We start from the raw sequence: 24,812 nt of genomic DNA, 5'->3' as shown, positions 1-24,812 counted from the left end.
CTATTCTGGCTGGCAATCAGTGACAATGGTGTGCCTCAGGGATTGGTGTTGGCACCATAACTATTTACAATTTATTTTGATGATTTGGAGTTGGGAACCACATGTACGGTGTCAAAATTTGCCGATGACACTAAGATGAGTGGTAGAGCAAAGTGTGCAGAGGACTGTGAAACTTTGCAGAGGAACATAGATACATTGAGTGAATGGGCAAAGGTCTGGCTGATGGAATACAATGTTAGTAAATGTGAAGTCATATATTTTGGTTGTAGTTACAGCAAAATAGATTATTATTCAAATGGTAAAAAAGTTGCAGCATGCTGATTTGCAGAGGGACCTGGGTGTCCTTGTGCATGAATCGCAGATGGATGGTCTGCAGGTTCGATAAATAATTAGTAAGGCAAATGGAATTTTGTCCTTCATTGCTAAAGGGTTTGAGTTTAAAAGCAAATAGGTAATGTTACAGCTGTACAAGGTGCTGGTGAGGCCACACCTTGAGTACCGAATGCAGATTTGGTCTCCTTACTTAAGAAAGGAGTTGAGGGGGTTGGCTTATGAGGAGAGGCTGAGTAGATTGGGATTATATTCATTAGAATTCAGAAGAATGGGGGGGGAAATCTTTTAGAAACATATAAAGTTATGAAGGAGATTGATAAAATAGAAATAGATTGGATGTTTCCATTGGTAGATGAAACTAGGACAAGAGGGCATGGCCCTCTGGTCCTAGAGAGCGGGAGGGGGGAGGGGGTGGACTGTGTATCTAACATACCTTGGTCCCAGAGAGAGCGGGGAATGGACAGAGTATCTAACACACCCCGGTCCCAGAGAGAGAGGGGGGAAAGGACAGTGTATCTATAACATCCCAGTCCCAGAGAGAGGGGGGGAAAGGACAGTCTATCTGGCACAGGTCCCAGAGAGAGAGGGTGGGGGGGGAAAGGACAGTGTATCTAACACACCGCAGTCCCAGAGAGAGAGAGAGAGAGAGAGGGGAAAGGACAGTGTATCTAACACACCCCGGTCCCAGAGAGAGAGGGGGATGAAAAGTCAGTGTATCCCAGTAACATACCCCGATAGAGGTAGCAGGTTTAGATGTGAACTGAGAAGGAACTTCTTCAACTAGAGGGTTGTTAATCTATGGAATTCCTTGCCCAGGGAAATAGCTGACACTACTTCAGTAATCGCTTTTAAAGCTAAGGTGGATTCTTTTTTGAAAATTAAAGGAATTAAGGCTTATGGTGAAAATGCGGTTAGGTGGAGCTGAGTCCACGAAAGGATTAGCCATGATCTTATTGAATGGTGGAGCAGGCTCGGGCCAGAAGGCCTACTCCTGCTCCTAGTTCTTATGTTCTTAATTTCTTATTGCTCAGAGACTGAACAGGACTCACCTTACAAATAGTGTAGTTATTACAGCAGATCAAAGGCTAGGAATTCTGCAGTGGGTAAGTCACTGGACCTGTCCAGTATCTACAAGTGTTAAATTAGGCATGTAATGAAATAGTCTCCACTTGCCTAAATAAGTACAGCTTCAACATCACTCAGAAAGCCCGATATCAACCAAGGTAAAACAACTAACCCAATAGACCGCATCCATTTATACTTAAATACTCAATCCCTTCATCACAGGCACACAGCAGTGACAGTGCTGCAAGGTACACGATCTGACATAGGAGCAAAAGTAGGCCATTCAGCCCATCAAGGCTGCTCTGCCATTTAATGAGATCATGGCTGATCTGATAATTCCAACTCCACTTTCCTCCTTTTTTTCCCCATAACCCTCGATTCTCTTACTGATCAAAAATCTGTCGATTTCAGCTTTGAACTTACTTAATGACCCAGCCTCAAGAACTCTCTACAATAAAGAATTTCATAGATTCACTATCCTTGGAGAGAAGGAATTCCTCCGCATCTCTATCTTAAGTGACCCCCCCCACCCCACCGCACCCCACTCCCATTTTGAGATTATTCCCTCTGGTCCTGGATTCTCCCACGTGGGGAATCAACTTTTCCGTATACACCTGTAAATCTCCTAAGAGTCTTGAATGTTTCAGTAAGGCTACCTTTCATTCCTTTTTATAATTACTCTTAGTTAAGCTTGACAGAGTTGTTTTGACCTGTGTTCCTGCCTCACAAACCGCAGCAATTCATGAAAGCTATAGTACATAGAAAAGTATAGCACAGAACAGGCCCTTCGGCCTACGATGTTGTGCCGAGAATTAATCCTAATGTAAAATAAAATAACCTTATCTATGCATCCTTCAACTCACTGCTATCCATGTGCATGTCCAGCAGTTGCTTAAATGACCCTCATGACTCTGCTTCCTCCACCACCGCTGGCAACGCATTCCATACATTCACAACTCTCTACGTAAAGAACCTACCCTCTGACATCTCCTCTATACCTTCCTTCTAAAATCTTAAAACTATGACCCCTCATACCAGTCAATCCTGCCCTGGGGAAAAGTCTCTGGCTATTGACTCTATCCATGCCTCTATCAGGTCACCTCTCTTCCTCCTTCTCTCCAGAGAGAAAAGTCTGAGCTTAGTCAACCTTTCTTCATAAAAGAAGCCCTCCAATCCAGGCAGCATCCTAGTAAACCTTCTTTGCACCCTCTCCAAAGCCTCTGTATCTTTCCTAAACTAGGGCGACTAGAACTGGACACAGTATTCCAAGTGTGGTCTCACCAGGGACTTGTAGAGCTGTAGTGGAAATTTTGAGGGATCTATGTACTTGAACACCAAGATCTCTCTGTTCCTCCACACTGCCAAGAATCCTGTCTTTAATCCGATATACAGCATTCAAGCTCGACCTTCCAAAATGCATCACTTTGCATTTATCCAGGTTGAACTCCATCTGCCATTTCTCAGCCCAGCTCTGCATCCAGTCTAAGTCATGCTGCAGCCTGCAATAGCTCTTGATACTATCAATGGCACCTCCAACCTTTGTGTCATCTGCAAATTTACTAACCCATCCCTCAATCTTCTCATCCTTGTCATTTATAAAAACTACAAAGAGCAGAGGCCCAAGAACAGATCCCTGCGGGACCCCACTCAACACTGTCCTCCAGGCAGAATACTTTCCATCTACAACCACTCTCTGCTCTCTGTCAGCCAACCAGTTCTGAATCCAAACAGCCAAATCTCTCTGTATCCCATACCTCCTGACTTTATGAATGAGCCTACCATGGGGAACCTTATCAAATAGAACATAGAACATAGAACATAGAAGAATACAGCGCAGTACAGGCCCTTTGGCCCTCGATGTTGCGCCGATCCAAGCCCACCTAACCTATACTAACCCACTATCCTCCATATACCTATCCAATGCCCGCTTAAATGCCCATAAAGAGGGAGAGTCCACCACTGCTACTGGCAGGGCATTCCATGAACTTACGACTCGCTGAGTGAAGAACCTACCCCTAACTTCGGTCCTATATCTACCCCCCCCTTAATTTAAAGCTATGCCCCCTTGTAATACCCGACTCCATACGCGGGAAAAGGTTCACACTGTCAACCCTATCTAACCCCCTAATCATCTTGTACACCTCAATCAAGTCACCCCTAAACCTTCTTTTCTCTAATGAAAACAGCCCCAAGTGTCTCAGTCTTTCCTCATACGATCTTCCTTCCATACCAGGCAACATCCTGGTAAACCTCCTCTGCACCCGTTCCAGTGCCTCCACATCCTTCCTATAGTATGGCGACCAAAACTGCACACAATATTCCAGATGTGGCCGCACCAGAGTCTTATACAACTGCATCATGACCTCAGGACTCCGGAACTCAATTCCTCTACCAATAAAAGCCAGTACGCCATATGCCTTCCTCACCGCACTATTTACCTGGGTGGCAACTTTCAGAGATCTGTGTACATGGACACCAAGATCCCTCTGCTCATCCACACTACCAAGTATCCGACCATTAGCCCAGTACCCCATCTTTTTGTTATTCTTCCCAAAGTGAATCACCTCACACTTAGCTACATTGAATTCCATTTGCCACCTTTCTGCCCAGCTCTGCAGCTTCTCTATATCCTGCTGTAACCTGCCACATCCTTCCTCACTGTCAACAACTCCTCCGACTTTCGTATCATCCGCAAACTTGCTCACCCAACCTTCTAACCCCTCTTCCAGGTCATTTATAAAAATGACAAACAGCAATGGTCCCAAAACAGATCCTTGCGGAACACCGCTAGTGACGGCACTCCATGAAGAAACTTTGCCATCAACGACTACCCTCTGTCTTCTTCCATCCAGCCAATTCCTAATCCAAACCTCCAACTCACCCTCAATGCCATATCTCCGTATTTTCTGCAGTAGCCTACCATGGGGAACCTTATCAAACGCCTTACTAAAATCCATATATACCACATCTACTGCTTTCCCCTCATCAACCTCCTTCGTCACCTTTTCAAAGAATTCAATAAGGTTTGTGAGGCACGACCTGCCCTTCACAAAACCATGCTGACTATCCTTGATCACATTATTCCTATCCAGATGTGCATAAATCCTATCCCTTACAATTCTCTCTAAGACTTTGCCCACAACAGAAGTGAGACTCACCGGCCTATAGTTACTAGGGTTATCCCTACTCCCCTTTTTGAACAAGGGAACCACATTTGCTATCCTCCAGTCTTCTGGCACTACTCCTGTAGACAAAGAGGACATAAAAATCAAGGCCAATGGCTCTGCAATCTCCTCCCTTGCTTCCCAGAGAATCCTAGGATAAATGCCATCAGGCCCAGGGGACTTATCTATTTTCACCTTTTCCAGGATTTCCAACACCTCTTCTCTACATACCTCAAAGCCATCCATTCTACTTATTTGTGACTCAGTATTCACATCGACGACAATGCCCTGTTCCTGAGTAAATACTGAAGAAAAGTATTCATTCAGTGTCTCCCCAATCTCTTCCGCCTCCACACGCAACTTCCCACTACTATCCTTGACTGGACCTATTCCTACCCTAGTCATTCTTTTATTCCTAACATACCTATAGAAAGCCTTAGGGTTTTCCCTAATCCTACCGACTAAGGACCTTTCATGTCCCCTCCTTGCTGCTCTTAGCTCTCTCTTCAGGTCCTTCCTGGCTACCCTATAACTCTCAATCGCCCCAATTGAACCTTCACGTCTCATCTTGAGATAGGCCGCCCTCTTCCATTTAACAAGGGATTCCAATTCCTTATTAAACCACGGCTCCCTCGCACGACCCTTTCCTCCCTGTCTGACAGGTACATAATTATCAAGGACACTCAATAGTTGCTCCTTGAACAAGCTCCACATATCATTTACACTCTTGCCTTGGAGTCTACTTTTCCAAGCCACACATCCTAAGTCATGCCTCACCGCATCATAATTTCCCTGACCCCAGCTATAACTCTTGCCCTGTAGTACACACTTATCCCTCTCCATCACGAGAGTAAAAATCACCGAATTATGGTCACTATCCCCAAAGTGCTCACCTACCTCTAATTCTAACACCTGGCCTGGTTCGTTACCCAGAACCAAATCCAGTATGGCCTCACCTCTTGTTGGCCTGTCTACATATTGTGTCAGGAAACTCTCCTGCACACATTGAACAAACACTGACCCATCTAACGAACTTGAGCTATAGCTTTCCCAATCAATATCAGGAAAGTTAAAGTCCCCCATAACAACCACCCTATTACTGTCACTCATCTCCTGAATCACTTTCCCTATCCTTTCTTCAATGATTCTAGGACTATTAGGAGGCCTGTAAAAGACTCCTAACAGGGTGACCTCACCTTTCCTATTCCTAACCTCAGCCCAAACTACCTCAGATGGCAAGTCCTCATCCATCGTCCTTTCCACCACTGTAATACTATCTTTGACAAGCAATGCCACACCTCCCCCTCTTTTACCCCCACCTCTGACCTTACTAAAACATTTAAATCCTGGAACCTGCAACAGCCAATCCTGTCCCTGTTCTAGCCATGTCTCCGTAATAGCCACAACATCGAAGTCCCAGGTACCAACCCACGCTGCAAGTTCACCTACCTTATTTCGTATACTTCTTGCATTGAAGTATACACACTTCAAGCCACTTTCCTGTTTACAGACACCCTCCTTGGAAATTGATACCATGTTCCTAACCTCCCTACACTCCAGGCCCTGCACCCTGAAGCTACAATCTGGGTTCCCATGCCCCTGCAGAGTTAGTTTAAACCCTTGTTGAAATCCATATATACTACATGTACTGCTCGACCTATGTCAACCTGTCTTGTCACCTCCTCGAAGAACTCAATAAGATTAGTTAGGCATGACCTGCCCCTCACAAAGCCATGCTGACTGCCTTTAATCATGCTATGCTTTTCCAAATAGTCATAAATCCTATCCCTCAGAATTCTTTCCAGAACCTTGCTGACCACAGACATAAGACTGACTGGTCTGTAATTGCCTGGGATTTCCCTATTACCCTTTTTGAAAAGAGGAAAAACATTCGCCTCCTTCCAATCCTCCGGTATGACTCCTGTGGAGAGTGAGAAAGCAAAGACCTTCACCAGCAGCCTAGCAACCTCCTTTCTCGCTTCTCAGAGCAATCTTGGATAAATCTGGTCTGGCCTGGGGACTTATCAATCTTAATGTTCACCAAAATTTCCAACACATCAATTTCATCAATCTTGATCTGTTCAAGCCCATATCCCAGCTCCTCAAAGTTCTCATTCACAACAAGCTCCTTTTCCTTAGTGAAAACTGAGGCAAAACACTCATTTAGGGATTCCCCTATCTGCTCATAAAACAGTACTTTCCAAACCTGTAATATTTAACATCCAGAAGGACAAGGCCAGCAAGGCATGGCCCAAATTGCACATCACCTGTTGTTAAAAGTACAGGTCATTCTGCTATAACGCGACAGTTGTGTTTCTCTGCAATCTTGCGCCACAGGAAACCGCGCTGTAGAACATCACTAATAGAAAATCGCTATACCCATTCAGTAGAAAGTTTTCATTATTCAAATAATGTCCACAATCACAATCAGCCAGTTTGTGCTGTTGAAATGTGCGTTATAGCAGAATGACCTGTTTATCATTGTTCTTACACTGTCGCTGGTTTGAAATCTTAGACTTGGTCTCTAAATGTTTGAAGAAAGCTTTATTGCGCAGTGAACAGTGTGACTTATAGCTGAGTAATGTGGTTGAGGTGGGGAACAAGGCCTTATTTAAGGGGAGGTTAGGAAGTTGGTAAAGTGAGTGGGCAGAGGTTGGTTTGGAACCTGTCCAGGCAAGTGGCCTGCTCCTGAGCAACTTGCTCTGTGTGGATCCTTTTCACATGCTGTTCTTCTTTCAGCATTCAAATGCCCGACGCCTTCGATTGAACAAGGAGCATTCTTTCCAATCAGCGTGTCATATGCCGTGGGTGACACTGTCAGCTTCGAGTGTGATGATGGATACAGCCTATGGGGCTCAAAGAACAGAACCTGCCTGATCAATGGAAGATGGAATGGGACCACAGCCGTATGCCAGGGTGGATGTAAGCTCTGAGTTCTGAGGCCAAACTCACAGACTGAGCTTTCCTGTGCACTTTGGGCGGGGGTGGTTTTGGGGGGTCATAGATGATGCCAGAGTGATAGCTGCACATGAACATCTCCAATCACCACCACAACGCTTTGGCATTGCAAGTGCACATCTAAATGCTTTTTCAATATTATGAGGGTTTCTGCCTTTACCATCCTTACAGATACTGAGTTCCAGATTCCCACCATCCTCTGGGTTTATAAATATATCCTCACATCTTCTTTAAAACTCCTGCTCCTTACTTTAAATCAATGCCCCGATCCTTGATCCCTCCACCAGGGGAAATGTTCCTTCTCGTCTCCCCTGCCTATGTCCCTCATACTTTTCTACATCGAAGTAATGTACCCCACTCCCACTCTTAGTCTCCTCTGCTTCAAGGAAAGCAACTCCAGTCTGTCCAATCTCTCTTTGTAACTGAATTAGGTTTAACTCAGGCAATGTCCTGGTAAATCTCCTCCTATAAAGTTGATTCCAAAATGTACACAATACTACCAATTGCAGCATCATCTTACTGTTCTAAAATGCTGTGCCCCAGCTAATATAGACAAGTATACTATATGCTTCTTAACCATTTTCTACCTGTCCTGTGCCTCTGATTCTTGGTACTTCCCAGGGTTCTATTGTTCATCATGTATTCCTTCTCTTGTTTGTCCTGCCAAAGTGCATGTGAATTTAATTTAATCTGCCGCTAATCAGCCCAGTGCCCAGCACTTGGATAGCCTCCTGTCCCCATAGGCTAATCTCATGATGATTTTACCATCACACAAATTCCTGTATCATCCGAAAACTCACTGATCATTATTGGAGCTGTTCAATGTTTATTTCTACTCTGCAGTGAGTATTTGATTACATACCTCCCTTTTCTGTTTTCAGTGGACACTTGTCCTAATCCTGGCATTCCAGCAGGAAGCTCGAAATCTGGGACTAACTATGGTTTCAACGACAAGGTCAAATACCTGTGCCTCCACAATCTTGTTCTGATTGGTTCAAAGGAGAGGATCTGCCTGGAAACTGGCGAATGGAGTGGATCGGAGCCTGTGTGTCAGCGTGAGTGAACAGAAACGGCAGAAATATCACTCAAAGTAAAATGGACTGTATATTTAAATGAGCACCTAGGTTTAATTGATTTTTGTGACCAACGTTCTGATTAAACGTTATCTTAAGGTCTATCGATGGGAACACAATGAAGGGATAAGTGAGTGCATTGTAGGATCAACTTTAATGGAATCAGGTCACATGGACCGAATGTTATCCTTATTGCCCCCTTACTGTGTACAATGGTTAGTACACAGCTGTATAAAACCCTTCGGTCTCTGGGATTGCTACCCCAAAAGCTCCTTAAAAATTGCCCTCAGTATGTCTGTGGCCTCAGCTGGATGGGAGGCATAGGGGTATAGCTTAAGATGGTTTTCCAGGAGCACCTGAGTCATTAAACCTGAAACCGGAATTGAAGTTGCTTTATTGTCACCTGCACAACAGTGTAGAAATAAGGGGGCATTACTTGAAATGAGACTAAGACCACACCGTTCACTTTTGAGGAGATGGTCATGCACTCTGACTTCAATATCCCTACCATAGTCTTTGGGAAGAAATGTAAAATTTAACAAGTTAAGAAGGAACGTACAATTGATGGCTATTCTGAGCAAAGGTGACTTGGAGCTGTCAAAGTGTCATAGAATTATACAGCATGGAAACAAAGCCTTCAGTCCAACTCGTCCATGCCAACTAAATATCCTAAATTAATCTAGTCCTATTTGCCAGCATTTGGCCCAGATCCTCTAAACCCTTCCTATTCATATACCCATCCAGATGCCTTTTAAATGTTGTAATTGTACCAGCCTCCACTACTTCCTCTGGCAGCTTGTTCCATACAGGAATCACCCGCTGCGTGAAAAAGTTGACCCTTACGTCTCTTTTATAATCTTTTCTCTCTCACCTTAGGTCTGTGTCACAGTAATGCAGCTGACCAGTACTCTGAAATAGCCCCAGCAGGTCACTCAGTTCAAGGCCATTTGAGTTTACTGACAAATGATCGCCTCACCAGCAATTCTGGAAAAATAACTAACAAAAAAGTCAATAGGTGATAATTTGCCAAAGGTATTCTAATTTTAAAGGACTTTAAGGCTTGAAACTTAATAAGGAGCCAACCGGTAAGACAGTATCAAAATAACCAGGAGCTCTGATAACTAAAAAAGGATCCTGCCTAATACCACATCCTGCCTCAACCTGGCAGAGAAGCTTAAATTATGAGGTCAGGCTTATACCGTCATGAGTTTTGAAAAGCATAAGACCGTACGATAGAGGGGAGGTAGATAAAAACAATGACAGCAGATGCTGGAAACCAGATTCTGGATTAGTGGTGCTGGAAGAGCACAGCAGTTCAGGCAGCATCCGAGGAGCAGTAAAATCGATGTTTCGGGTAAAAGCCCTTCATCAGGAATACAATCAGAGAGTCTGAAGGGTGGAGAGATAAGTGAGAGATAAGATATAGGAGCAGAATGAGGCCATTTGGCCCATTGAGTCTGCTGCATCTTTCGATCATGGCTTATATGTTTCTCAACCTCATTCTCATGCCTTCTCTCATAACCCTTGATCCCCTTACAAGTCAAGAACTCTGCATTCAATATTCTCAATGCCTGGCCTCCACACGCGGTGATTCATTCCACAGATTCACTGCCCTTTGGCCGGAGAAATTGAGGGATGATCTGACCTGGGAGGTTCTTGAGACATTATAAGTGACTTAATTGAATAGACGTTAGGAAGCTATTTTCTTTGGGTTGAAAAATTGGAGTCAGGCATCAGGTAAATGTCAGAGCTGGGTCATTGTGGAGTGACATCAAGAAACATTACTTCACATAGAGAGGCTGTGGATGCTGAGGGACTACTGGAGCCTTCAAGAGTGCACTTTGATGGTTTTGTTTGCTGCTTAAAGGTATCCAGACGTGCAAACAAAATGCCTTCTTCACTATCCTATCGACCTGAGACACCACTTTCAAGGTTTGCACTCCAAGGTTTCTTTGTTCAGCAAACTCCCCAGGACCTTACCATGAAGTGTATCAGTCCTGCCCTGATTTGCCTTTCCAAATGCAGCATCTCACATTTATTTAAATTAAACTCCATCTGCCTTTCCTTGGCCCATTGGCCCATTTGGTCAAGATCCCCTTGCACTCTGAGGTAACTTTCTTCGCTGGCCACCACACCTCCAATTTTGGTGTCATCTGCAAACTTACTAATTATACCTAGGGGTGTGGATAGGGTAAATAGACAAGGTCATCTCCTGGCTTGGGGGAGCCCAGAACTGGAAGGCATAGACTTAGGGCGAGAGGGGAGAGATTTAAAAAGGACCTAAGGGGCAACTTTTTCATATAAATGGTGGGTGCATGTATGAAAGGAGCTGCCAGAGGAAATGCTAAAGGCTGCTACTATTAACAGCATTTAAAAGGCAGCTGGATGGCTCCATGAATAGGAAGGGTTTAAAGGGATGTGGGCCAAGTGCTGGCAAATGGGACTAGATAAATTTAGGATGTCTGGTCGGCATGGACGAGTTGAACCAAAGAGTCTGTTTCCGTGCTATATGTCTCCATGACTCTATGACCCCGCAACCCGGGGCGATATCTGTGTTCCTATTTAGCATCTCCAATTTTAATTTTTCCAACATCAGTGCCCATATATTAAGCTGCCTAGGCAGCCTTGGGAGTAGCCTTCTCCTAGTCTTCTCCATTACCCTTTAGGCCCACCCTAAAATCTACCTACTTTACCAAGCATTTTTCTGGACAGAACTCATATTTCCTTATGTGATTCAACCTCTGACGTATGAAGGAAGATTGTATCCTCTGGGCTTGTACTCACTGGAACTTAGAAGAATGGGGGGATGATCTCATAGTTATATATAAAATCCTGATCAGACTGGACAGGCTGGATGTGGGGAGATGTTCATGATGTCAGGGAAGTCCAGAACTAGGGATCACAATCCAAGAATAAGGGGTAAACATTCTGGAAAAATTTCTTCACTCTGAGTTTTGAACCTGTGGAATTCTTTACCACAGAAGGCTGCTGGTGGCCAGTTCCAATTCAAGAAAGAACTGGACATAGCCCTTGTGGCTAAAGGGATCAAAGGGTATGGAGAGAAAGCTGGAGTGGGATTCTGAAATTGCATGATCAGTCATGATCATATTAAATGGCGGTGCAGTCTTAAAGGGCTAACTGGCCTATTCCTGCACCTATTTTCTATGTTTCATACTTTACTCCTGTGAATGCTTCTGTGAATCACCTTGGGTTGTTTCATTTTGTTAAAGGTGCTACATAAATATAGGCCATTCTGAGTTCTGAAGAAGGGCCATGTCAGACTCCAAGTGTTAACTCTGTTTCTCTCTCCACAGATTTTGTCAGACCTAGCATTCTATGTGTGTTGTTTGAGACCTCTAGCTTCTACAATATTTCACTTTTATATAAGTTGTTGAACTTGTTGTTGAACTCTTCCTCCTGTTCCTCTTGTTCTCACATCCCCAAATGGTGACTCTCTCTCCCTCTCTCTCTTGTTTCAGACATATATTCCTTTGACCTGCCAGAGGAAGTGGCTTCTCATTTCTCTGCCTCATTTTCACGCTTTCTGAGTGAGTCAAAGATTAACTCCGAGGCTAAGGAGCAAGATGGTAAGTGATCTAACTCGGTTCACGATATTTTATTGCTGGCGCAGCAAGTCTGCGAGTTTCGCTGGGAGAGGCTTCTTCCCAAGTGTTGGGGTTCTTCTGTCTACAGTCTTAAGGCATTTTGAACCACAAAATTCCCATCACTGGCAAAACTAAAGCCAGTCTGTTCACAACCTCAGTGTCAGTTTTGATCCAGAGGTAAGATCTGCCTCTGCAACATCACCTGACTTCACTCCTTCCTATTTTTTATTTCAAAACTTTACTTCATTCACAAAGAAATACATACATAGTCATGAAAGTTGTTCAGTTCTAGACAGTTGCATATGAAGATAACTAACAAACATTGGTGTTTGACTATCAAGCAAACAAGCCAAAGACATTTCTTAATTGCACAAGGCATTGGGAGGCAATGGCTTAGTGGTATTGCTGGACTATTAATCCAGAAACTCAACTAGTGTTCTGGGGGCATGGGTTCAGATTCTACCATGGCAGATGGTGGAGTTTGAATTCAATAAAGAATTAAGGGTCTAATGGTGACCATGAAACTATTATCGATTGTCAGAAAAACAATGGTTTGCTAAACTTCTTTAGGTGACAAAACGGTCTTCTTTACCCTGGTCTGGACTATATATGACCATAGCAATGTGGTTGACTCTTAACTGCCCTCTGGGCAATTAGGGGTGGACAATACATATTAGCCTAGCCAGAGATGCCTATATCTGTGAGTGAACTTTTTAAAAAGTAGGCATATTTATAAGATTGTATGTATTATTTACTTATGTTTCTAGGACTTTAACCAATAGTTAGCTTAGAATAGAGACATAGATAGGAGAGGGGAAATGAAAGGCTAGATTTTACATTAAGCTTGTCATAGCTACAGATTTCAATATGATTTCTACCAACAAAGTAGTCTTAAGAATGTAGTCACTGTTGTGATATAGGATATGCAACAGTCAATTTGCAATCTCCCACCAACAGCAATGAGATGATGACCACACAATTTACTTCTTCTTTCTGTGATATTGACAGAGGATAAGTTTTGACCAGATATAGTTCCCCTTCTCTTCTTCAGAAAATTGTCACACCTTGGAGGGAAAGCCAGTGCTAGATTTAGTGTCTCGCCCAAAGGGCAATACTGCTGACCCTGTAACATACCTCGAGTTGTGCACTGTCTGGATCGGGGATCTTATGCATAAATCACAGCAAATCGACATTCAGGTCTAGCAAGTAACTGAGGCACTAAACAGAATTTTGGCTTTCATCACAAGTAGAATGGGGAAGTCTTGCTACAAATGTGAAGGGTTTTCTTGAGACCACACCTGGAATATTGTGCGCAGTTTTATTTAAGGTGGGATATTTTTGCATTGGAAGCAGTTCTGGGAAGATTCACTCAGCTGATCCTGGGATGAGGGGTTTGGCTTATCAAGAAAGATTGAGCAGGTTGGGCTATATTCATTGGAGTTTAGAAAAATGAGAGGTGATCTTATTAAAACATTTGGGATTCTGAGGCAGCTTGACAGGGAAGATGCTGTTTAGATTTGTTTTCCCTCTATGGGGGAATCTAGTATGAGGGATCTACTTGGAGATATGGAGGAACTTCTCTGCTCAGGGACTCAGTGGCCTTTGGAATTTTCTGCCCCTCTAAGCAGTGGATGGTGGCTCATTGAATCAATTCAAGGCAGAGTTAGCTGATTCACACGAGGTGGGTAAAGGGTTATGGGGACAGGGAGGAAAGAGAAGTTGAAGATGATCTTATTGAACGGCCAAGCAAGCTCGAGGGGCTGAATAGCCTATTCTTGCTCCTAATTCTCATATTTGTCAGTTTGGACCTTTGTGTTCAAGAATGGGAGGGAGGGAGTTGAATCCACTAAGAGGCAGGAGAGGTACCAACTGAGGTATAGCTGACTGAAAACGTTGTGGACGGAATGGCATAGGAGAAGATCGGAAGAGAGTGGGTGAGCTGGAAAACTGTGGAATAGAATAGGAATGAGCTAGATACTGAGAGACTAGTACTCCTTAGAAATTGCAAGATTGCTTTTCATTAAGTGGTCACCCTTGACAAATCTCGAAAGTCAAATTAACCCAATAAGCAGGTTCTGCTGGTGTGACATATCTACCAGTCTACCTATATGTATGAATGGATTTTGTTCTATCAAGAAGTCTATGTCTAATTGTAAATATCTGATAGTATCTGATAAGCATTTCTGGTTTTTCTCAGGCAGCCACGGCAGGAAACTCATACTGGGGCAAAATCAGAAGCTTCATATTTACATTCTGCTTGATGTTTCTGGAAGCATTACAAAAGAGGATTTTCAGAACGCCGTTGTTGCTGTGACCCAATTTGTCACCATGGTAAGTGTGACTCAATGTGATATCTGGTTCAAAGCAATCCCTTCCTGCAGTGGTATTGTGCCACCCTCTCAAAGGCACCCAACAGCAGCCTGCCCACCATCTACAAGGCACAAGTGTGATGGAATACTCCCCACTTGCCTGGATGAGTGCAGCTCCAGCAACACTCAAGAGAAGCTTGACACCATCCACGACAAAGCAGCCGACTTAACTAGCACCACATCCATCACCTTCAACTTTCACTTCCTCTGCCACCAATGCCTCGAGGTGGCAGAGTGTACCATCTACAGGAATTTAGAAGAATGGGGGCAGCGTTGGGGGGAATCATATGATGGGACTGGATAGATTAGCTATAATTCAGTTAATTCAGGCAGAGAGATAATCACAAAAAAAAATTAAGATGGTGCTAGAGACAAATCCTTATCATGAGACTCTTATACCTATCATGTTAATCCAGCCATTTCGTTTGTCTCCAGCAACATCTTCTTTTTGATTTTTTGTAATTATCTCTCTGCCTTCACTTGCTACACAGCTTTGACACTTTACTTACACCATCTGACACTTTTGATCACCGGCAAAGACTTGTTATTCAGCCTCTCAATGCTCCACTCACACCATTTGTAGTACCTTTTGACACTTAGTTACCTGGAATTACCTTGCAATGATCTCTCCACCTATAAATTCTGTGCCTGCACACTTCTCTCCACTGGGATTGATCAGAAAGTTTGTGATTTAAAATAAATCTGTTGGTCTATAACCTGGTGTCATGTGACCTCTGCCTTTATCTAACCCAGTCCAACACTGGCACCGCTGCATTATGACCTTCAGGACAGTTAGGTGTAGGTGATAAATGGAGGTCTTGCCAACAACCAGTACTCTAAGAAAGTGAAATAACAAGTTCTGGGCTCTAACTCATGTGTGCCTGTGATAGCGAAAGAGTTTCCTTTCTACAGGCCATCCAAAAATGCTTTTCAGCCAATGAAGTGGTGCTAAATGTTGCAAATGCAGAAACTCAATTTGCGTTCAGTAAACACTCACAAACTGCAAATGAATATTTTGCATCAATATTTACTGTGGAAAAGGATATGGAAGATATAGACTGAAGGGAAATAGATGGTGACATCTTGCAAAATGTCCAGATTACAGAGGAGGAAATGCTGGATGTCTTGAAAAGGTTAAAAGTGGCTAAATCCCCAGGACCTGATCAGGTGTACCCGAGAACTCTGTGGGAAGCTAGAGAAGTGATTGCTTGGCCTCTTGCTGAGATATTTGTATCATCGATAGTCACAGGTGAGGTGCCGGAAGACTGGAGGTTAGCAAATGTGGTGCCACTGTTTAAGAAGGGTGGTAAGGACAAGCCAGGGAACTATAGACCAGTGAGCCTGACCTCGGTGGTGGGCAAGTTGTTGGAGGGAATCCTGAGGGACAGGATGTACATGTATTTGGAAAGGCAAGGACTGATTCAGGATAGTCAACATGGCTTTGTGCGTGGGAAATCATGTCTCACAAACTTGAGTTTTTTGAAGAAGTAACAAAGAAGATTAATGAGGGCAGAGCAGTAGATGTGATCTCTATGGACTTCAGTAAGGCGTTCGACAAGATTCCCCATGGGAGACTGATTAGCAATGTTAGATCTCATGGAATACAGGAAGAACTAGCCATTTGGATACAGAACTGGCTCAAAGGTAGAAAACAGAGGGTGGTGGTGGAGGTTTGTTTTTCAGACTGGAGGCCTGTGACGAGTTGAGTGCCACAAGGATCAGTGCTGGGCCCTCTACATTTTGTCATTTACATAAATGATTTGGATGTGAGCCTAAGAAGTACAGTTAGTAAGTTTGCAGATTACACCAAAATTGGAGGTGTAGTGGACAGTGAAGAGGGTTACCTCAGATTACACCAGGATCTGGACCAGATGGGCCATGGGCAAAGAATGGCAGCTGTAGTTTAATTCAGATAAATTTGAGGTGCTGCATTTTGGGAAAGCAAATCTTAGCAGGACTTATACACTTAATGGTAAGGTCCTAGGGAGTGTTGCAGAACAAAGAGACCTTGGAGTACAGGTTCATAGCTCCTTGAAAGTGGAGTCACAGGTAGATAGGATAGTGAAGAAGGCGTTTGGTATGCTTTCCTTTATTGGTCAGAGTATTGAGTACAGGAGTTGGGAGGTCATGTTGCGGCTGTACAGGACATTGATTAGGCCACTATTGGAATATTGCATGCAATTCTGGTCTCCTTCCTATCAGAAAGATGTTGTGAAACGTGAAAGGGTTCAGAAAAGATTTACAAGGATGTGGCCAGGGTTGGAGGATCTGAGCTACAGGGAGAGGCTGAACAGGCTGGGGCTGTTTTCCCTGGACCGTTGGAGGCTTAGGGGTGACCTTATAGAGATTTACCAAATTATGAGGGGCATGAATAGGATAAATAGACAAAGTCTTTTCCCTGGGGTCAGGGAGTCCAGAACTAGAGGGCATAGGTTTAGGGTGAGAGGCGAAAGATATAAAAGAGATCTAAGGGGAATCTTTTTCACGCAGAGGGCGGTACGTGTATGGAATGAGCTGCCAGAGGAAGTGTTGGAGACTGGTACAATTGCAACATTTAAGAGGCATTTGAATGGGTATATGAAAAGGAAGGGTTTGGAGGGATATGGGCCGGGTGCTGGCAGGTGGGACTAGATTGGGTTGGGATGTCTGGTCGTCAAGGACAACTTGGACCAAAGGGTCTGTTTCCATGCTGTACATGTCTATGACTCTATGACTCTAAATGACAGCCAGAGAATCTGTTGACTTGTGATGTTGGAATAATCATTGCCTGGGATACTGGGGAGATTGCTCTTCCTTGAAATGGTGCAGTGAGATCTTTGAAATCTGTTGAGAGGCAAACATTGTACCTAAAAGACAGTGCCCTCAGCAGTGCCCCAATGACATTAGCCCTTACTTTAGCATTTTAGCCTCTGGGTCTATGAAGCCATGATCTTCAGACTCAGAGATGAGACTGCAACCACTTGAGCCAAAGCGAGGACTCAAACACAGTTTTTTTCAGTTGTGTAATGAATGGCAAACCTCCTGTGGGTGAGTGGCAAACATTAAGTGGAGTCTCTCTGCCTTTAGGTTAGCTGCAAAGCTCTGTAGAACCATGTTGCTCCATCATACAGCACCCAATTCAGGAAGGGTAGCAGTTAGGAAGGGAGTTACGGACTGACCTCCAAGATTTGATTTGTTGATGGGACCAAAAACCCAGGTGCCCAGTTTCAGGATCCCATACACAACAAGAAAACGGACCAGTCCATTTTAACTTGTTCTTATGCAGTTGACTGAGGGATAGATATTGGGTCTGGTCAGGGGGAGCAGCTTCCCTCATTCTTCTCCAAAGTACCACCCCTGGATCTTTAATGTCCAACAGATACACGCCCCTGGCTTAACATTTCATCTAAATGGCAACACCTCTGTCAGTGTGGCACTCCGTCAGTACCGCAGACTTGTGAGGGCCAGCCTACGTTATGGGGTTCAACCCACCTCTCAGTTGTTGGATGGCACAGAACCAATTGATGGGCTGAGTGGCCAATTCTCCTTCCTCTTGGATTGTTGTTAGTTCTCAAGAAGTTTACAGTGAATTGACCTTTCAGGAAATCTACTTCCTGTCCTCCCTCAGATCAAACAGTTTGAAGTTGGGGTCAGTTATGGACTGGTGATGTTTGGCTCTCGGACACATGTGGAGATCAATATTGCTCATGATGATGTGAGCGACTCTGATTCTGTTCTCCAAGTACTGCCTACTCTTAAATATGAAGGTAAGTGATTGCCTCCCATCACTTATCCCCGACATCAGTAGTGAAGGTTCTTGACTGTTTTTAATTCCTTCCCTGGTCTTGACCCTTTCTATTTCATCTGCAGGCCCCCGGAACCCTCTGAGATAGCTGTGTACTTCTCCAATACTGGCCTCTTGCCCTTTCCCTGACTTTTAGTTGCTCTACCATTGCGTTTTCAGCGTTCTAACTCAATCCCTTGAACTCTTTGCCTAAACCTCTCCTTGAAAACATTCCTTTAAAAAAAACTCCTTGATTGACCAAATTCTTGTTCTTCTGATCTAATTTCTCCTGAAGTGGTTCAGTGTCATATTTTGCCTGATAACACTTCTGTGAGATGCTTTGAGCACTACGCTAAAGGTGCTATATGAAAACAAGTTTTTGCTGAGATGAGATATTATCATGAAAATTACTTGCCTTTCATAATTTTTAAAAATTTTTTTGTTCCTCTTTCCTTTCAAGTCTTGCTACTCTCTTTGAGACATTGATTGAGCCCCATATTTTTTCCCAATGAAGCCATTCTTCAATATAGAGATAGTGGAGCTAATTAACGCCTTGAGCTAATGTCACTCCAGACATTGAGTATGGCGGTCCATGTTTCTGTATCACTTCATACAGCAAAAAACGTCATTATCAGCAATTTTGACTTGTTCCACTTGACCCTCAGCCTCATGACCCTTTGTGTTAGGAAGTGACATCAACTCAATTCTGTTTATTTTATGAAAAAATAATTTTAGGTCTCATTGTAAGACTGCAATTGCTGCCAATTCCTAATGACCCTCAAACTAAATGGCTGGCTTTGCCACTTTAAGGTGAAGTTAAGCCTCCTCCACATTGCTGTGGGTCTGGAATCTAGCTAGATCAGACCACGTAAGGATGGCTGATCTCCTTGCCCATAGTGGCATTTGTGGAACTGGACGGAATGGTATGGCCATTAATTTTTTTTTATTCTCTCGAGGGACATGGGCATTGCTGGCTGGTCAGCATTTACTGCCCATTCCTAGCCATCTTTGAACTGAGTGGTTTGCTGGGTCATTTCAGCTGTGGATCTGGAAACATGTGTAGTCAGACCAAATGAGGATGGCCGTTTCCTTCCTTGAAGGACATTAGTGACCCAGATGGGTTTTTCCTGACAATCGACAATGGTTTCATGGCCATCAATAGATTCTTAATTTTATTGTTTTTATTGAATTCAACTTAAAAAAAATCATCTGCCATGATGGGATTTGAACCCAGATTTCCAGATCATTAACTGAGTTTCTGGATTAATAGTCTAGTTATAATACCACTAGATTTGATTTGTTATTGTCATATGTATCTAGGTACAGTGAAAACTTTCATTATATACAGGCAGATAACACCATACAAAGTACATTAGGGTAATAGAGCAGTGAGGAACACAATGTTACAGCTACAGAGAAGGTGCACAAACAGCAAGGTGAATTTTAAATTTAAAGTTTGAGATATCCAATCAGAAGCCTGATAACGGTGGGGAAGAACCTGTTATTAAATCTGTTGGCTTGTACGTTTAAGCTTTTGTATCTTCTGCCTGACAGAGGTTGGAAGAGATTTTAACTGGACTAGAGGGATCTGTGATTACGTTGACTGCCTTTCCGGGGCAGCAAGAAGTACACATGGAGTGAATGGATGGAACGTTGATTTGCATGTTAGTTGGGACTGTGTTCACAACTCTCTGTAGTCTCTTACCATCCTGGGTAGAGCAGTTGCCATACCAAGTTGTGATGGTCATCATCAGCCCTCTAGTGATAGAGTAAATTCACATTCCAGATTTATTGCTTCAATTCAAATTTCCCCCAGCTTGCTGCGGTATGGCTATAGACCTGTGAAGGCTAAAGCCTCTAGGTTATTCTGGGTTAGTCCATTGATATTACCATTATACTACTATCAGCAACTAAAATTGTTTACATTAACATCTCACTTGTCCAAACAAAGCTGCATGCTGAAGGAGACAAAAATACAGCTTCAGTAGCAATGGAGTATAAACTCACAGGTCCTCAGAGGCTGGAGCTTTAATCCAGTGCCCTGGATCACTCAGCCACACTACCACATTGACCCAATTCTAATATGAAGGCTTTGCCCTCTTGTTCTGGCTCCCTGATTTGAGGTCACATCTTTAAAGAGACGCCTTTGCCAGTGTTGAGTTTCTCAACTGGGAGTTTGGGCCTGGCTTTGATGTTCGGTCTCATATCAGAAGCCTCAGGATCTGCCTGGAAACCCATTGTCTGATTAACCTTCTCGATCTTAGACGTCACAAAGTACAGCAATGCAGGAACAAACATGACTGGAGCTTTGAAAACAGTTCTTGAAATGATGGTTCTGCAGAAGGCAGCAATGAAGAACAAACAGGTAGAATGGAGGGATGTCCGACACGCCATCATGATCTTCACTGATGGTAGGTAACAGTGAATCACATCTTCTTTGTCCTCTCTCTTTGCGAAAGCTACCTCTGCCAATGTTTCCACAACAACTTTTAGCTCTTGGGTTCAATATAAGAATGTACGAATTAGAAGCAGGAGTGGGTCATTCAGCCCCTTGAGTCTGCTACATCATTCAATCAAATTATGGATAACCTGGGTGGGCTTAGTGGTTAGGATGCTGCCTCACAGTACCAGGGACCTGGGTTCGATTCCACTCTTGGGCAATTGTGTCTATGTGAAGTTTGCACATTCTCCCCATGGATGTGTGGGTTTCCTCTTGGTGCTGTGGTTTTCTCCCACAGTCCATAAATGTGTAGGTTAGGTGGATTGGCCATGATAAATTGCCTACAGCGTGTAGGGATATGCAGACTAGGTGGATTATTCATGGAAAATGCAGAGTTACAAAGATAGGTGTGGGTCTGGGTGTGATGCTCTTCTGAAGGTTGTTGTGGATTTGATGGGCTGAATGGCCAGCTTTCACACTATAGGGATTCAAATTGTGGCCTCAACTCCACTTTCTGCCCATCCACACTGCCCCCACACCACAACATTTCATCTGCTATAGATTCAGCATATATTCAATGACTCAGCTTCCTTTGTTCTGTGGAGAGAAGAACATTCCAGTGATCCTCAGAATAAAGACATTCCTCTTTGCTGCATCTTAGATTTGATTAGATTCCTTACTGTGTGGAAACAGGCCCTTCAGCTCAACAAGTCCACACCGACCCTCCGAGGAGTAACCCACCCAGACCCACCTCCCTCTGACTAATGCACCTAGCACTACGGGCAATTTAGCCTGGCCAATTCACCTAACCTGCACATCTTTGTGACTGTGGGAGGAAACCCACACAGTCACAGTGCGAATGTGCAAACTCCATACAGACAGTCACCCGAGGCTGGAATCGAACCTGGGACCCAGGTGCTGTGAGGCAGCAGTGCTAACCACTGTGCCTCTTACTTTGAGATTGTACCCCTCACTCCAATTCTAGATTACCATGAGAAGAAACATCCTCTCAACATTCACCTTGTCAAGTCTCTCAGAATTTTATTTTTAAATAAGACCGCCTCTCATTCTTCAAAACTCCAGGACAAGCAGCGCCTGTTCAACCTTCACTCAGATTAGAACCACATTCACAAAAATGCATTCCCTCCATTACCAGTGCTCATTAGTAACAGGACTTTCCAAACACGTGACCACTTCTATCTAGAAGGACAAGAGCAGCAGATATATGGGAGCACCACCTCCTGCAAGTTCCTTCTCCAAGACTGTCACCATCCTGACTTGGAAATACATCACCATTCCTTCACTGTAACTGGGTCAAAACCATGGAATTCCCTCCCTAATGGCAGTATGAGTCTACCTGCAGTACATAGAATCCTTACAGTGCAGATAGAGGCCATTTGACCTATTGTGTCTGCACTGACCCTCTGAAAGACACATTGCTATTTATCATATCTCCGTAACCCCTCATTTAGTATGGCCAATCCACCTAATTTGCACATCTTTGGACAGTGGGAGGAAACCAAAGCACCCGGAGGAAACCCACACAGACACAGGGAAAATGTATAAATTCTATACAGACAGTTGCCCGAGGTTAGAATTGAACCCGGGTCCCTGGCAGTGTGAGGCTGCAATTCAAGAAGGCTACTCACCCACCACCACCTTCTCAAGCACAACTAGGGGCAGGAAAAATACTGCTGGCTCAGCCCATGACACTCACATTCCATGAGGGAATATAAAGAAAGAAAGGGAACACGTGGTCCAGGAAGCACAATCTGTGAAATTCACCACCACAACCCCTCCCTCCTCTCTCAAAGGGTCCATACAATGCCTGGGCAAGCTAGGCATTGGCTTTGAATGGCAGAATTTGTGGAGGCCAGGCAGGGTGGTAGAAAACTGAATCAACACTCATAAAACTCTGTGAGTGAACAAACATAATGGCAAAATGAGAAAAAAGTGCTGGGCTAGAAGGCTTGTGTTCAAGTGCCTACCTGCTCCAATGACATCACTGTAAAGGTTGATTAGTAAGTATTCCTTTCTTTTTAAAAATCATAATCACGAGTAATAAATCCTTAACAACCAATCTTCTGAGTTTTGTCTGTTTTCCAGGGAGGAACAATGTGGGAGGAAACCCCAAACCGATGATGGATCGCATTCGGCAGTTCCTGGACATTGACAATGTTGGAGAAGACTTTCTCGGTAGAGCATCTCTCACAGTTTCACTGTTTCTTCTAAGCACCTAAAGCTGGTGTAGGGTGTTATTGGGAAGCATAAACACCCCTGTCTTTTATTTTAATATTAAGTAACTGGAGACAAATTGATTCCTGGGATGGCAGGACTGACCCATGATGAGAGATTCTTTTATTCATCCATGGGATGAGAGTGTCACTGGCTAGGCCAGCATTTATTGCCCATCCCAGAGGGTGGTTAAGAGCCACCCACATTGCTGTAGGTCTGGAGTCACATGTTGGCCAGACCAAGTAAGGATGGCAGATATCCTCCCCTAAAGAACATCAATGAACTAGACGGGTCATCATCATACTCTCAGTTCCAGATTTCTATTTAATTCAAATTCCACCTTCTCTCATGGCAGAATTTGAATCTGGGTGCTCAGAACATTAACTGGATCTCTGGGTTGAGTCGGTTATAATTGTGTCACTGGAGTTCAGAAGAATATGGGGGAATCTCATAGAAATTTATACAATTCTAAATGAACCAGACAGGTTAGATGTAAAAAGAACATTCCTGACGGTGAGGGAGTCTGGAAACAGGAGGTCGTAGTTTAAAGAATATGGATAAATCTTCTAGGATGGAGATGAGGAGAAATTTCTTACCAGGCAATGGCAAGCCTATGGAATTCACTACTAATGAAGTGGTTGAGGCCAAAATATTATACGTTTTCAAGAAGGAGTAGATGTAACTCTTTAAAAACAAAACTGCGGATGCTGAAAATGAGAAATAAAATTAGAAATTGCTGGAAAACCTCAGCAGGTCTGGTAGCATCTGTGCAGAGAAAGCAGATTAATGCTTAGGGTCCAAAACCCTCAGATTTTGCTCTTGTGGCTAAAGAAATCTGGGGTGAGGGTGGGATTAGGGTATTGAGCACGATGATCAACCATGATCACACTGAATGGTTAAATGGCCTACTCCTGCTCCTATCTTCTATGTTTTGTGGGGGAAGTGATGGCCTAGTGGTATTATTGCCAGACTACTAATCCAGAAACCCAGAAAATGCTCTGGAGCTGTGGGTTTGAACCTACCACGGCAGACGGTGAACTTTGAAATCAAAAATATCTGGAACTAGAAGTCCAATGGTGATCACAAAACCATGCGATTGACAGGGGGAGAAAAATATCCTTTAGGGAAGGAAACCACCATCCTTACTTGGTCTGGCCTAAATGTGACTCCATACCCACAGGGATGAGTTTGACACTTACCTGCCCTGTGGGCAATAAATGCTGGCCCATGAGTGAATTGAACACAATATATAACATCTGATCGTGAAACAAAGATTCAAGGCTTGTTTGAGAGGGACTATTTCTAGGGGCGGCACGGTGGCTCATTGGTTAGCACTGCTGCCTCACAGCACCAGGGTCCCAGGTTCGATTCCAGCCTCGAGCAACTGTCTGTTTGGAGTTTGCACATTCTCCCTGTGTCTGCGTGGGTTTCCTCCAGGTGCTCTGGTTTCCTCCCACAGGCCAAAGATGTGCAGATTAGATGAATTGGCCATGATAAATTGCCCACAGTGTTAGGTGCATTAGTCAAAGGGAAATGGGTCTGGGTGGGTTACTCTTCGGAGGGTTGGTGTGGACTTGTTGGGCCGAAGGGCCTGTTTCCACACTGTAGGGAATCTAATCTAATTTCTCTTTCAGATGTCTATGTGTTTGGGCTTGGCAGTGATACTGACAAAGTGGAGATCAACTCAATCGCATCTCAGAAGAATAACGAGAGGCATATGTTTTTCATGCAGAAGGAGGAGCTAACAACTGTCTTCAACGCGATGCTGGGTAAGAGAGGTTCCGTTAGCTTTTGACCAGGGATATAC

General features: G+C 43.8%; 1 protein-coding gene across 1 annotated transcript in view; it reads left to right on the top strand.

Annotated features, from left to right (window-relative positions):
* LOC122541423 (complement factor B-like) overlaps positions 1-24,812 on the top strand; it is a 44,917-nt gene that overhangs the window by 3,462 nt on the left and 16,643 nt on the right. Inside the window, exons 3-10 of the mRNA XM_043678181.2 lie at positions 7,302-7,484; positions 8,402-8,575; positions 12,073-12,180; positions 14,396-14,529; positions 18,175-18,313; positions 20,595-20,741; positions 22,877-22,966; positions 24,640-24,774. Of these exons, the coding sequence (XP_043534116.2) occupies positions 7,302-7,484; positions 8,402-8,575; positions 12,073-12,180; positions 14,396-14,529; positions 18,175-18,313; positions 20,595-20,741; positions 22,877-22,966; positions 24,640-24,774 (1,110 nt within the window). The remainder of the gene's footprint in view (positions 1-7,301; positions 7,485-8,401; positions 8,576-12,072; positions 12,181-14,395; positions 14,530-18,174; positions 18,314-20,594; positions 20,742-22,876; positions 22,967-24,639; positions 24,775-24,812) is intronic.

Source organism: Chiloscyllium plagiosum, unplaced genomic scaffold (assembly GCF_037043375.1).
Source record: "Chiloscyllium plagiosum isolate Xiang-an unplaced genomic scaffold, Cpla_swu_hap1 HiC_scaffold_35, whole genome shotgun sequence".
Classification (NCBI taxonomy): Eukaryota; Metazoa; Chordata; class Chondrichthyes; order Orectolobiformes; family Hemiscylliidae; genus Chiloscyllium; species Chiloscyllium plagiosum.
Note: the sequence above shows the minus strand (reverse complement) of the source record. Positions and strands in the feature narration are given on the sequence as shown.